This window comes from Apteryx mantelli, chromosome 17 (genome assembly GCF_036417845.1).
Source record: "Apteryx mantelli isolate bAptMan1 chromosome 17, bAptMan1.hap1, whole genome shotgun sequence".
Taxonomy (NCBI): domain Eukaryota; kingdom Metazoa; phylum Chordata; class Aves; order Apterygiformes; family Apterygidae; genus Apteryx; species Apteryx mantelli.
In genome coordinates, this window is record NC_089994.1 from 4,160,191 (window position 1) to 4,174,628 (window position 14,438).

General features: G+C 62.8%; 2 protein-coding genes across 5 annotated transcripts in view; one reads left to right on the forward strand and one right to left on the reverse strand.

Moving 5' to 3' along the window:
* Positions 1-1,396: 1,396 nt before the first annotated feature.
* SELENOM (selenoprotein M) lies at positions 1,397-3,258 on the forward strand. The gene is made up of 5 exons (XM_067307210.1): positions 1,397-1,537; positions 1,614-1,649; positions 2,048-2,082; positions 2,202-2,280; positions 2,479-3,258. The coding sequence occupies exons 1-5, from the start codon at positions 1,406-1,408 to the stop codon at positions 2,689-2,691; spliced, it is 495 nt and encodes a 164-aa protein (XP_067163311.1). The 5' UTR covers positions 1,397-1,405; the 3' UTR covers positions 2,692-3,258.
* Positions 3,259-4,046: 788 nt separating this feature from the next.
* Positions 4,047-14,438, reverse strand: part of SMTN (smoothelin) — a 31,326-nt gene continuing 20,934 nt past the window's right edge. Inside the window, exons 12-21 of one of the 4 annotated variants that reach the window (XM_067307207.1) lie at positions 13,642-13,800; positions 13,413-13,488; positions 12,860-13,024; positions 11,902-11,964; positions 11,659-11,722; positions 11,050-11,220; positions 10,848-10,971; positions 10,617-10,768; positions 8,975-9,144; positions 5,114-5,199 (exon numbers count right to left, since the gene is read on the reverse strand). In XM_067307207.1, the coding sequence (XP_067163308.1) occupies positions 9,000-9,144; positions 10,617-10,768; positions 10,848-10,971; positions 11,050-11,220; positions 11,659-11,722; positions 11,902-11,964; positions 12,860-13,024; positions 13,413-13,488; positions 13,642-13,800 (1,119 nt within the window). In that variant the 3' untranslated portion in view covers positions 5,114-5,199; positions 8,975-8,999. Of the gene's footprint in view, positions 5,200-8,974; positions 9,145-10,616; positions 10,769-10,847; positions 10,972-11,049; positions 11,221-11,658; positions 11,723-11,901; positions 11,965-12,859; positions 13,025-13,412; positions 13,489-13,641; positions 13,801-14,438 lie in introns of all 4 variants that reach the window. The other 3 variants (XM_067307206.1, XM_067307209.1, XM_067307208.1) reach the window with 3 other exon arrangements.

The window sequence follows — 14,438 nt, forward strand, 5'->3', positions numbered from 1 at the left end:
AGCTGTATGTGTGTGCAGGTGTGTGCATGCACAGCCGTGTGTGTGCACACATGGTCATGTCTGTCCTTGTGTGTGTGTGCAGTTGTGTGTGTACACATGTGCACTGCTGTGTGTGTGCTTGTGTTTGCGTGTGCACAGCACGTGTAGTTTTCTGGGTGAGCAGCTGTATGCGTGCAGCTGTCTATGTGCATGTGCATGCACATGGCTGTGTGTGTGTGCGTTCAGTTGTAATCTTTAGTGTGTGGGTGCGTGCATGTGCACGTGTCTGTGTGTGCATGGATGTGAGCATGTGCATGTGTGGGTGTGCACATGTTTGGGGTCACATGTGCAGTGCCTGTGTGTGCCCACGGGTGTGTGTGTGCAGGTGAATCTGTGCATGAGTGTGCATGCATGTGTGCCCACTTGTGCGTGTGTGCTCATGTGTACATGCATGTGTGTGCATGTCTGCACGTGTGTGTGCAACTGTGTGCATGTGCACACGCATGCCATTGCCCGTATGTGTGCGCATGCAAGTGTGTGTATGCCTGCATGCCTATGTATATCTGCGTGGGTGGGTGTGAGCATGTGCATGTGTGTGTGTGCACGCATGTGCACATGAATATGTGTGTGTGTGCATGTATGCAGGTATGTCTGCATGTGTGCCTGAGTGCTTGTGTGCATGTGTGCACGTGCATGCGTGTGTGTTTGTGCATGTGCACATGTGCATGTGTGTGCACAAGTGTGTGCACACACCTGTGTGCCTTTGTGTGCCTGTGCAAGTAGCATGTGGGTGTGCATCTGCGTATGTGTGTGTGCTTGTGTGTGCATGTCTGTGTGTATGAGCATGCGTTTGTGTGTCCATGTGTATGTATGTGTGTGCGGGTGTAGGTGTATGTGGGTATGTTTCCGTGTACGTGGGGGAGTGTGCGCTTGTGTGAGCAGTTGCGCATGTGCACCAGTGCGTGTGTGAGAGCCTGTGTATGTGAGCAGGTGTGTGTTTTGTGCATGGGGGGCGCAGGTGTGCATGTGTGCGCACGCATGTGCGTCCCTGCCCGCATGTGTGTGCATGCGCAAGTGTGTGCCTGCGTGTGCATGTCTGTGTGCGCGCACGTGCGTGGGTCTCTGTGTGCGTGCAGCTGTGTGCGCCTGCGCGTGCATGTGAGCACGTGTGTGTGCGCATGTGCGGGCACGTGTGCCTGCGTGCCCCTGCGCCCGTGTGCGTGTGCATGCGCATGAGTGTGCGCGTGTGCGTGTGCGCTCGTGCGTGCCGCGCGTGCGCGTGCGTACATGCGTGTGCGTGCGTGTGCGTGTGCGTGCGTGCGTGTGCGTGCGTACGTTGGCGCGCGCAGCCCGGCGCGTGCGCACAGAGCGCTGCGCGCGGGCCCAGCGCCCCGCCGTGACGTGACGTGGCGGCGGCGGCGGCGCGATGGGGCGGGCGGTAGCGCTGCTGCTGCTGGCGGCGGCGGCGGCCGTGGCGGCGGGGGGGGAAGGCGACGGCCCGGCGCCCTTCCAGCCCGACCGGGCGAAGCTGCGGGGCCTGGCCCGGGGCAGGGTGGAGGTGAGCGCGGGGCGGCGCGGGGCGGCGGCGCGGTGAGGTGACGTGACGTGAGGTGACGGCTCTGCTCTGCCCACAGACCTGCGGGGGATGACGGCTGAACCGCCTGCGGGAGGTGGGTGCCGGGGGGGCCGGGCAGGGGGGGCCGCCTCAGGGAGGGGGGGTCGGGGGGGATTGGGGGGGGAAGCCGGGCTGCCCGAGGGAGGTGGGGGCTGGGGGGGACCGGGCCGCCTCGGGGGGGGGAACCGGGCAGGGGGGGCCGCCTCGGAGAGGGGGGGTCGGGGGGGGATTGGGGGGGGAGGCCGGGCTGCCCGAGGGAGGGGGGGGCCGGGCTGCTTCGGGGGGGGGACCGGGTAGGGGGGGCCGCCTCGGAGAGGAGGGGTTGGGGGGGGATTGGGGGGAGAGGCCAGGCCACCCGAGGGAGGTGGGTGCTTGGGGGGGGGGGGCGCGGGGGCTGCAGCAGGGCCCGGCCCCCCCCCGCCGCTGAGCTGCGCCCCGCTCTGCTCCTGCCAGGTGAAGGCCTTCGTCACCGAGGACATCCCGCTGTAGTATCCTCCGTCCCGGCACGCAGGGGGGGGCACCCCGGGATGGGATGGGACGGGACGGGATGGGGCGGGCGGCTGCGGCGGGTCCCCCGGCTCTGCCAGCTCCTTAACGCACCTCCCAGCCACAACCTGGAGATGAAGCACCTGCCTGGCGCCGACCCCGAGCTCGTGCTTCTCAGCCACCGATACGCGGAGCTGGAGGTGAGGGGGCTGCAGGTGGGAGACGCTCCGCGGGCACCGGCGCCAGCAGAGCTGGCCGAGCAGGACCCGGCGGCGTCCGGCCTCCTGACGGGGCGCCGGGGGAGCGGGGCGGCAGGAGCCCTTGGCCGCTGGAGCTCACGCCTCCCCGTGCCGGCCCACGCGGAGGGGACGGGTGCTGCAATCTCTGTCTCTGCGCAGAGAATCCCCCTGAGTGACATGACCCGGGAGGAGATCAACCAGCTGGTTCAGGAGCTGGGCTTCTACCGCAAGGAGACGCCCGATGCCCCTGTGCCTGAGGAGTTCCAGTTTGCCCCTGCCAAGCCTCTGCCCACCCTGCCACCCCCCAAAGCTCACGCAGCCGAGAGCAAGACCCCATCCGAGCCCGACAACGGAGAGCACCCAGACCTCTAGGGAGCAGTGTGAGGGGTGCCACGCTCAGGATGCATGCAGGGGGAAGAGGGTTGTGGAGCCAGTCCCTGGCGCGTTGAGGATGAGGCCGCCTCTCCTCGTGGGGCTAGGCGTGGTGCCATGGGCTGACCAGGAAGCCGAGATGTCTTCTAGCTGCCTCCCACTGTTGCTTGGTGCTACGTAGCCTCTGCTACAGGGATGCCCTGAGCGGCTCCAGCCTTGAGCGGAGGCTCCCTGTGCGTTGCGGACAAGTGGGGTCTGTGTGCCCGTCATTGCCCTCCCTCCCCTACGGCCCGGTAGCCGCAGCCATGCTGGCATGGCTAATCTGGAGGAGAAAGGGCTCTTTTTGCCCCCCCATCACCACGCCACAAGGTATAATCAACACATAACCCTGGGCAGCAGTATCCTACCTGCATGGGACAGGATGAAACCCTCAGCAGAAAGCCCTGGGTGCTGAGAGTAGATGTGCTGAGTCCTGGAGGGTGGGAGAGCTGCCTCCTGGGAGGGTATGGCTTTGCACCGCCATCCTCATGGTCTCGTATCCAGCCCGCAGTAAAGCCCTTCCACACATCACGCTGCACCGTGTCATCTTTCCAGGCAGGTCTCAGGGAGGTAACGTATCCCGCGCTGCTTCGTAGTCGGTGCCTGGCAGAGCTGGGTGCCGCATCCATGGCAGAGCAGCTTGCAGAGGTGGGGGAAGTCCTCAGAGTGGCCCTGGGACGCAGCTGCTGCTGGCAAGCTGACAAACTGACCCACGCAACCTCACTGGGCTGTGCCTGCACAGCCCCCCTACTTGTCGGATGCCTCAGGCTCCGCAGCTTTGCATCACCGTTGCATCCTCATGGGGAGCAGGGACATGGGATATGACCCTTGGATGAGGTCCTACAGTGGCCAAGCTGAAGCCTCACTGTTCCCTGTGCTTGCCCAGTGCATTTGCCCTCTGGCAGAAGATCAGAGTGGAGAGAGCAGATGTGTCTGCAGAGAAGCCAGCAGAAGAGGTTCAGGAGCTGGCTCAGCATAGCCCTGTTGGAAGTGTGGGGTCTTTCCCACTCTGCCAGACCTGGCTGTGGCAGTAAGCCAATGGCCCTCAGCCAGGGCGAGACACTGACAGTGCCCCTTAGCTCCAGCAGTTGTCCCTGTCCTGGAAGAGCTGCGCCTGCCCCACATCCTCAGTCAGAGATGGGCGAGCGGGCCTGTGCACAGCTACAGGCAGAGGGGCCGGCTCTGCAAGAGCAGCGCTAGGAACACGCTCTCTGGATGAGGGGAGGAAGCTAAGCCTCGGTGATGTGCTCTGGTGGCACGAAGCAGCGGTGTCACTGGGAAGAGTCTGGAGATAAGGAGCAGAGGTAGAGCCATCACCCTGTAGAATAAACCTTTATTGTCTGGCTGGTGTTGGTACACGTGTCAATGCAGGTGTAGAGACAGTGATGAAGGGGTGAGTGGTGCTGAGCACACAGTGCCCAGAGCTGGGGAGGAGAGCAGGGGCTGGCTGGGCCCGTGGCCCTGGCCTGCACCTCGGGCCCCTTGTTTCCCTTTGAGCCCTCCCCATCACCCCTCCAGCTCCCCAGCACAAAGATGCTGCAGATCCCCGGCGTGGAAGTGCCCCCGGGGCACATGTGCGTGGTGGGAAGCAGGGTGTCAGCACAGGGTGCCGTGGAGCCATCCTGAGGGAGGTGGCACCGAGCAGGGACTGTGGTGGGCAGAGAGGCTTCCTTGCAAGATGCCAAGGAGAACAGCTCTCTCTGGGGCCGCCTGGAGAACCGGGTGCTCTGTCTCATGGATGCACCATAACCAGCAACTCATGATAGAGGCGGGGGGCCCTGGGCCAGGTGGGCCCCAGCTCTCAGGACCTACTGGCTGGGGGGGGCCAAGAGCCCCATAAGCCCACCCAGACTGCCGGATGCGGGGACCCAAGCAGGCCCAAGGCCTGAGGGGCCCAGCCATGCCCTGGCCTCCCTGAGGAAGCAGGGGCACTGCCCACAATACAAACAACTCCTTGAGAATGAATAACTTAATACCAGAGAGCAGGAGGGGAGGAGGAGAGCCCAGCTGGAAGCGGGGAAGGTGGCAACCTTGGCAGTGTCCACCTGCCTCCATCCTGCCCTGCCTGCGAGTTCAGCTCTCAGCCGGCCAGGGGCAGAGGCTGACAGAGGGAGCTCCAGCAAGGCCCAAGCAGGGGATAACCCAGGATGGCAGAGACCCCCCCCTCCCTCTCCTCCCCAGTGCCAATCCCTCAGCATCACTGGGCTCCTCCTGCCAGCCTCTCCGCCGGGGCAGGCAGCTCCTCCGCGCACCAGCGTCCCTGTGGGGAGAGGGGGGCAGTGAGGTGTTGGTTGGTCAGCTGCAGGCCAGGGCAGGCTCTAGCATTCTTTCTGCCGCAAGCGCAACTCGTGGCGACGCAGGTGGTTGTAGAGAGACTGCACATAGGTGAAGACGCACTTGGAGTCCGGCTTCTTCCCCATGATCATCATGTCTTCCACCTCCACCAGGGGCACGCAGTCCACCAGCATCCTGGGGAGACACAGCCCTTAGTGGGGCCACCGTGCAGGCTGCCCCTACCTGCAGAAGGCCAGGACGTGACTGTGCCACCCAGGGGCCCCCCAAGCCTGGGTTTCTCTGCCCTGACCCTCCTCAGCTCCTGCTTGGCCCTCAGTGCTCACAGATGCCCCCCCCCCCCCCCCGGTCACTCTTGGCTCTGGGAAGAGTTCGTGGTGCCTACAAGGATGGGGGCAGCCAGCTTGCCTGCACCGTGTCACCTGCTGGGCCCAGGCTGGGCCTAGCAGCCACCTCCCTGGCCCCCAGGAGCGGTCTCTGCCCCACCTACTGGCTTGCCTACATCTTGGTTGCCTGCAGTCATCTCTTCCCCAGCCTGCTGCCTTCTCCCCCCCCCACCCCCGCAACCCTCAGAGCAGGGCATGCCCACCCCTTTCCATCTCCAGCTGATGCTGGTCCTAATTAGGGAGAAACCTGTTTGAATGCCCCCCCCCCAACCAAGGATGGTCCAGGGAAAGGCCATGTGGCTGTGGTGCAGTCTCGGGGGGGCTCCTGGTCACATCTCTGCCCTTTACTCCTGCCACATACCTTGGCGCCCTGTTTTCCCACTGCTTCCGTTCTGCTCTGCTGACCTGCCTCTTACCCAAGTGCTCAGTCAGAGCCCAAAACAAGGGGCCATGTTTGCCAAGTGTGTCGCAGCAGTGCCATAGTTGCTGGTGGGCTGGATGTTGCGCAGCTTTGAACATCTCAGAGGTGGCGTGCGTGGCTACCGCATACCTCCCCTGGGCCAGGAGGCCTCGGTGCTGCTCCGGAGGTCTGTGCTGTGGCCCTTCCCCAGCCCCTGCCAGGGCACAGCCCGCAGCCCCCCACCCAGGGCGCTGGCAGCAGGGCTGCTCCAGGTGGGGAGGGCTCAGACGGGGCCTGGGGCCACAGCCAGAGCAGCCAGGGCCTTTGCTGACCTCACCTCACTGAGTCACAGCAAGGACCGCTCGCCCACACGCTGCCCCTTCGGTGCCCGCAGCAGACCTGCCCCTTGCTCTGCTAGCCCTGCCGGTGCCACCCTGCCCAGCTCCTCGGGGATGCAAACTGCTCATCCCCGAGACAGGGCCTCCCCTCCAAGGGCCTGCGGGTTGCAAGGCAGCCGGAGGGTCCCTCCAGGCAGCCCTAAGCCTGGCTGCAAGGGAGCCATGGGGACCTTTGGGAGCCAGGGAGGAGGTACAGGAGGGGCAACCAGCCAGCTCCACCACCTAGTCTTTCTGTCCAAGACCTGGGGCATGTGGAGGTGTGCTTAGGAGCACCCCAGCAGACACAGGCTGGCCCAACTGCAGCTCACAGTTGACCCACACGTAGCTACGGCCCAGGCCCCCTGGACAAAGCTCCAAGGAGCTTCGCTGCTGTTCTGCAGCAGGAGCTGCACCCCTGCCGCCAGCGCTGGCCAGACAGTGCTGCGGGCACCAGCACCCAAGAGGGGAAGGTGCCAGAGGACTCCAGGGCACATTGTGTTACTGGCGCCTACACAGAAACACTGTTCTTACAGGCTGCCTGGAGTAGAGCCTGTGCTGGCACCCAGAGGCTGCACAATGCCAACGTGACGTGCCCTTAAGGCCAGGGCTGGGTCCAAGCAGGCTCAAAGCTAAAGTCACGGGACAGAGAGGGGAGCAGTGGCCCAGGGCCTTGCTCCAGACTTCCGCACTGTGCCCAAGGGAGGAGCGCAGAGCCAGGGTGAGGGCAGGAGCACCCACCCAGGCCCAGCTCTAACCAGCCCCCCCTGCCAGCCACCCAAGGTGACCTGGCCCTTCTCAACGAGAGCAGGGTGGGAAAGGCTCCACACATGCCTTGTTACCCCGGTCCTGGTGGAGAGAGGGAGGGCAGATTGGGGCAGGACCCACCTCAGACACCGAGATTCCCCCAGCTCCAGGGCAGATGTGCCATTGCGTGTCCCCTGAGCTGGACACCCGGGGAAAGTCGTCAGGTAGAAAGGGAGAGGGGCTCCCTCCCACACAGCCAAGGAAGAACCAGGCAGCCGAGCAGCCTGGTCCCCAGGCACCACAGCCACTGTCCAGCCAAGGGCTCTAGCCCTCGGAGGAGGCTTGCCAAGGGCAGCTGGTACAGCATTAAAGGGATAAACAACTACTCCTCGCTAGTGCCTGTCCCTGCAACACCCCCCCAACTCTTCTCCCTCTCCCCAGGCTGCAGAGACCCCACTAACCTTGCTGCACATCACAGTCCCCTCCAGCACAGCCTGCCACATACCCCATCCCTCCCTCGCAGCCCCAGCTCCCGCAGCCCCATGCCTGTGGGGAGCGTTCCTAGGCCAGCCCTGTGCTGCAGCCCTGGAGCAGTGGGGCTGCAGGATTGGTGCAAGCATAGCTCAGGACAGCCCTGGAGCCAGTTCTAGGCCTCCAGGCAGGGAGGTAGCGCAGGCATGGACACAGGAGCCAGAAAGAAAGGCGACAAGGCAAGCCTTGTTGTTCCTGGCCTCCGCATTGGTGCTGCAGCCTGCTTCCACCTGTGGGTCACCATGGGACTCATGCACATGCCAGAGCTTGGACCAGTCCCACTGTCAGCTGCCCTTCTTCCATGCCCTGCCACCTCTGCTCATCTCCCCAAGCCTCTACAGAGCTGGAGCTGAAGAGGCTGTGGGAACAACAGGCTCCGAACCCAGGGGCCTGGCCAGCACCTGCCCCACCTCATGCTTTGGCCGCCTGAGGGGAGGTGCTCAGCACCTTGGGGAAGCACCTGTCCGGGTTTTGGGAAGCAGCGGTGGTGCAGTGCCCCCCACTACAGTCAGCCCGGGCTTGTGCTCAGCCCTGACTCTGATGGAAAAGCCAAGGCAGCCCAAGGAGACAGTTTCTGCCCTTATAAAGACATTGTTTAGGGCTCGGTGTGCTCGTGCACCGTGGAGCCAGGGGAGAGGAGGCTCCAGCGCCAGCTGGGATGCCCCTGAAGACAGGCACAAACACTCCCAGAGGCAGGACCGAAGCCTTGAGTCACACTTTCCAGGCTCCCCTCTCTTGCCCATATATGAGCAGGCAGCACCTCGCTGGGAGAGCACCGTCACCCACGCCTGACCCTGCGGCGCAGCATCCTGCACAGCCCCCCCGGCAGAGGCCAGCGGCTCCCTCGGCACGGGGTTCGAGGGCCTGCAGCCCCGGCACTCCCGGGGCGGACAACCCCGGAGCCCAGGGGAGGGGAAGGAGGCAGCGAGTGCAAGCAGTGAGGCTGGGGCATCCCGGGAAGCGGTCAGACCCCTGCGGGGGGCAGATGAGAGCTCACCCTCGTGCTCACCTCTAACCTAGGCGGTGCTGTTCCGGGATCCTGCTGCTGAGCGCTTAAGCATAACTAAAGCAGCAATCCCCAGCTGCTAATCCCCCCCCCCGGCCTGGATCAGCAAGCTAGGAGAGCACGTGAGTGCCACAACACCTCCATTCCCACTAGCTGCCAACCCCAGCGGCTGGAGAGCAATCAGCCCACCTGGACTGACACAGTGTTCCCCTGCTACCGCTACGCCCGGCTTCCTCCTCCCCACCCTCCCCGCGAGCAGTATTTACTGGGAGGACGGAGGCCAGGAGCCGGTACCAAGCCCGTCCCCTCCATGCCCTCTCCTGGCAAGAGGGCCACAGCTTTGCACCACGGGCTGACGAGAAGACTCAGCCCTCACCCGCCGGAATCCCCCATCCCCTCCGCGCGACCTGGTGGCTGCTCCCCAGCCCCTCCTGCCCAGAGCACGGCCAAGCTGCAGGGGTGCGGGCAGGCGGGCATGTGGGCAGTAGTTTGACAGGAAGATTCTCACCATCGCTCCCAGGGGTGAAAATAGGCTACGACTTTTTGGTTTTTACCAGCCCCTTCTGGACCAGGCAGCGATAGAATTCCTGAATGTATGTGTACACACACTTCCAATCCGGCTCGCGCATCCGGATCATGTCCTCCACGTCCAGCAACTGCGGACAATCAGCGTGCTTCCTGGGGGCAAGGAAGAGAGAGGGGGAAGCCAGTGACCGCAGCCCAGTCAGGGAGGGGGGGAGGAAGAGAGAAAACAAGAGACACGTATCAATGCAGTTCCCATTCCCCGGGGCAGATGCTGCTCTGCTCTCACATGCTCTGGGGGTGCGCGATGCAGGGCAGGATGGGACCAGGCACCGCTGCGCTCCAAGGCCATTCAGTGCGACTCGGAGAGGGGAGGGCTCACAAGCACAGGCTGCAGGAGGGCAGGGCACAGGTGAGCAGCGTGGACAGGCGTGAGGTCCAAGGAGGGGAATGACAGAACAAGACAGAGGAGGGGGTGACGTGTTCTGGCGCGCCGGGTGGTTGAGGAGCAGATTCCAGAGCGGAGCGGCACTCTATATAGCAAGTATATAGACCGGACCAGCAGGACAGGGCAGACCTGACCCTCCTGCCCAGCTCCACTTGGAATTGCACGGCACAGCCCTGGTGCAGGAAGCTTGGGAGAAGACGCTCACAAGAGCTGGAGGAGGAGGAAGGATGAGAGGCCACCTGGCTTCCAGGCTGGAGGGATCGATGGCTCTCTCAGTCCACGCACCGGTCCCAATTAAGGCAAAAAGTATATTAACAGGATCGCCAAGACCCTGGTACACGGCCCCCCATTCCCGCTTGCTCCACTGAACAGCACCACAGCACCAAGGGAGCTGGCTGGAGCTCCCAGCTCGCGCCACCACACTGGGCACCAGCCTGCTGCCACCCATCGGGGCAGGCAGGGCAGGGGCTCCTCAGAAACCCACCTGGCCCTGCTCAGAGGCAGCAGCCAGCCAGGCGCTGGAGGGAAGGAGGAGTGGACGGGAAGAGAGACAGAAGGAAGGAGAGAGGGCCTGGCTTCCAGCCCTCCAGCTGGAGGCACTCCCATCTCTCAGCACCCAGGAAAACCAGAAGCAAAAGGGGAGGGGAAAAGACTCAAGAAGCTGCGACGGTGTCTGAGCCCTTACGACCGTGAAGGAGGCACCCTGCATGTACGAACCTGGCCCTCCATCCATCCCCCAGCTCTGTCAGGGGCTGTGATCCCATGCTCAATGCTCTTCGAGAGGGCTCTGCCCCCAGATGGGGGCGGGAGGCCCAGCCTAGCCTCTGCACGCAGAAGTACGGGCTCGGAGGCTGCCCTGACTTTGGGTCTCTGCCCCGCAACCAGGTGTCCCAGACCCATGCCCAACATCTCTGCGCCAGACTGGGCTGTATCGGCCTCTCGTGGCTCTGCACAAACAGGCCCTGCTTTTCCCAGTGTCAGCCTGACCCAACCTCATCGCACAACGTGGGGAAGCGATGCAGATGGGCCACTGAGCCTGGGACACAGCCGGCTTTCTCCAGGGCTGTGGCTCTTGCCCTGTGCCTGTGTTCTCCTTGCTCATCCAGCGAGAGGAAGAGCTGTCCAGGCAAGGGACAAGTAATGCTCCTAGCCCATCTGATGGAGCGTAAGAATTACGTACTCTGCAGAGGAGAAGGCCACCTCGAAGTTGTGACGGCGGTTCTGGGGCGTGAGCTGGCTGTAGTCAAAAGCCTCAGGGAAGAAGTTGTGGACCAAGGCACAGAAGGCCATGCCATCACTCCAGCTGGATGAGAAGTTCTGGATGTCCACATGCTGTGGGGCAAGAGAGTTATCCAGAGGGAGAGGGACTGACCCAGCCTAGCCAGGGATGGGGACAGGAGGCAGCACTGACCTCATAGCCCCGGGTCTTGGCTCTGCACCAGTCCAGCAACATCTGCTTGATGCTGTTGGCATTGGGAACGCCAAAGCTGGAGGAGCGCTGCACAGCTGTGCGTGACACTGCAGGGTTTGCAGGACTGTGGGGAAAAACACACAGCGTTACCCACGTGGTGCTCAGTCCCACCCAGCCACCCTGCTGCAAGGCCTGTCCTCACCTCCCGCCCTCCTTCTGCAGCTTCTCAATCATGGCCTTGCGAGCCTGTGAGGCAGATGTCTTGGGCAGGCTCTGAGCTTTCAGCAGCTCCTTTTTCTTCTCAGCTTGGCGCCGCTCCAGCGCAGCCAGGCTGTTCTGTCTTGAGGCACTCTCGTCTTCACGGTCAAAGATGCTGGAAGAGACACAAGCAAAGTCTCAGTACTAACGGGGACACAGCCAGCCTAGACAGGGGCACTTGGACTCCTCAGCCCCTTCCCATCCCCGGCCCAGGGGTTCATGCATCCCTGGGGGTTCAGAAACCTCCACACCCTTGTGACAGAACCGGCACTGCTCAAGGGTCCCTGGCTGGCATGCACAGCTCACAGTGCTGCGGGTTCCCCTGGCAGGAGGGCTCACTGCCCAGGGTCCCACCCACACAGGGACCCAAAGGCTTGTGCTGGGGGGACTGCTGGAGGAGCAGGCAACTGCTGGCTTTGGCAACACCCCAGTACAGAGCACCGCAAGCCGGACAAAGAGGAAGAGGGCTCGTGCAACCAGACAGCAGACAAGGACTGCTCTGCCTGTCCTCGTGCAGGGCTGCCATGGGGCTGGAGGAGGCACTGCCACTAACCTGCCCATCTTCTTGGAAGAAGAGCTGTAGGACGATTTGGTTTGAACAAACGTACTGCTGCCATCTGCAAAGAGACAGCGAGAGAGAGGGGCTTCAGGAAAGAGCAGAGGGGGAAGGAGCAAGGCAAGCTGGACAGGCTCCACTGTGTGCCCAAGGGCCAGGATGGCACCGAGACAGCAATGCCCTGGGGAAAGTGGTGATGACCAGAGGACACTGCAGAGAAAGGGCAGCACAAACTCTTACTGTCTTGTCTCTTCACGTAACTCGACTCCATGGTTGTCATACGGGAAGTCTTGGTGCCATCGTCTGCAGGGGGAAGACAAAGGGGGGTCAGTTAGATCTGGATGCTACTGGCACCCACAGAGGTTGACTGCTGAGACGTGCCCTGGCATCTGTGTAGCGTGACAGAGAGAAGTCCTGGATGGCCAGCAGGATGAAGAGGCATAGCTGTGTCCAGGGCAGCTACAGCGGTGTGAGGCGGAAGGCACGTGCCAGCCCAGGCAGCAGAGATCAGACAGAGCAAAGAAGAGGCCAGTGTGAAGGAGCAAAAAGGCAGAAGGGCCAGAGCAGCCCTCAGTCATAGACAGCAACTCCCAGCTTGAGCCAGACAGCACGTCCAAGAGCTTGGAGACCAGAAGGCGTAGGTGACAGGAGACTGTCCTGAAGAGCACACAAGGTCTGTGCCAGCATTGAGGGGGAGTAAGGAGGAGGTGGGAAGGGGCTAGAGCAGATCCTTTAATGCTCAGCCCCCCCAAGATCCAAGGAGATCCAAGGAGACACCCACTCCTTCCTGACACTGGAGGCTGGCAGAGGGAAGGTCCACTCCACTGGGCCCTAAACCAGGGTCCTGCTATCTCCAGGTCGCCTCTCAAGATACAGCTGACCCTGTGTACCCACACCATTATCTCCCTCCACAGGGAGGGCAGTGGAAGGTGCTTGGGTCTTTGGGCTGGCCCCTGCCCAGGGCTCTGCAAGGCCCAGCGCACACCACAGACTGGACTGACGCTGGAAATGCCGGGGCTCCCTGAAGACACTGCAGCCAGGCCAGGCCCAAGATAAGTGGACAGAGAGCAGCAAAAGCAGGGCTGAGGCTTGGCGGGAGAGAGCCAAGGGAGCTCTCAGCACTGCCTCCTGCAGGGATGGATGGTGGGCCTGCAGAGCTGAGCCAGCAAGGCCTACGCTCTGCCAGCCCTGCCCTTACTAGACTGGATGAGGCGCTCGGTTTTGGTGACTGTGCTGCGGGCCGAGCCGTCGGCCGACTGGGTGCTCTGCGTGGTGGTGGTCTCTGTGTTATGGCCTGCCCTCCCTGCTGTAGCCTGGCTCTTCATCTCCTGCAGCTGCTGGCTCCGCTCTTTCTCCCGCTGGTCTGCAAACACACACGTGAGATGGTGTCAGCAGCGAGACACAGGCTCCACTGGGCGATGGACACTTTCCCAGCCATCCTGGAAGGTCCTTCCCACTGTCACCAGTCCAGAACTGGCCTACAGGAAGGATGATGTCCTCAGCCTGGCAGAGCCAGGAGCGTAGCAGAAGACACAAGACGCCTTGTCCTCACCACTGCCAGGATGCACCTACTTGGGCCCCCCTTCTGGCTCCAGCGGCAATGCCTCTGCGACCAACAGCTCTGCTGCTGAGGCCCTCCGGAGCTCCCAGGCTCTGCTCTGCACAGCCAGGGCAGCAGCCTCTGACCCTCCCTCCTGCCCCATGCGGGGGCAGCTTCCCCAGCCACCAGCCCCAGCAGCGGGAGCAACTACCTCGCTTACGCTGCCGCAGCTCCCGCATGGCAGCGCGGATCAGTCGCCGCTCCTCAAAGTCCGTCGTCTGATCCAGCTGCAGGAAGAGATGGAGGTTAGCATCTCCCCCCATCTCCTGGCCTTGCTGTGGGCCCCCTCACCTCCAACCTGTGCCCTTCCTACCCCTTGGGGACTGACGTGCTCCACACCCCACTCCAGCCCTCTGGGAGCACAATGGCAGAGGAAGTACCATCTTATCCAGAACATCCTCGTCCTCGATCCTGTTCAGCTCCTCGACACTCAGCTTGCTCCTCTTCTCCGGCTCTCTCACTTGAACTTTCTCCATGCCATTGGGAAGCTCTGGTTCCAGCCTCGGTGCTTGGGGCTGCTCCACCAGCTCCGGCTCCATCTGCAATGACAGCACTGCGTGGCTGAGGTATCTTCACCTCAAGATACATACATCTGCTCTAATTCTGGCTGCCGAAACATCCCTAAATGCTTCTCACTGCTGCCTGGGCAGGCAGACCCTACTCCAGGAGGACAAAAGCCACAATCAGCACCAGCCCAAAGGTCCCACATAACCCACTGCGGCCCACCCGGGCCCTACAGCAAGGCAGAGGGTGCCCAGGTGATCCAAGCTGGGCCATGCTGTGCCTGCTGCCTTGCAGCTGGCTAGCTGCTGGCAAGGCCAGTGCGCACCGTTAGCAGTGGCAAGGGATTTCCAAGGGAATTAAGGGGCTTAACAGAAAGAAGAGCTTGTGCAGAAGATCAAGAGCCTCCCTGTCATCTCCGCTCAGAAACTGGGCCAGCTCAGCCCCTCCGGGACCAAAGCCAGGGCACCAAATCCCTTTCAGCACGACCCGCAAGCAATGCGCCCCGGGCAGGCGGCCAGGCCCAGAATAGGACAACAAAAGGAGGGGACAGGAGGTGTCGAAGGCAGGGCCACAGCAGCCCCTGCACACACCTGGCTCCATCCCGCCTCCCTGCCTGCCAGCCAGGTGGGAGGGCCAGGCAGGGCCAAGGTGCCAGGGTCTGCTGTCGCACCCT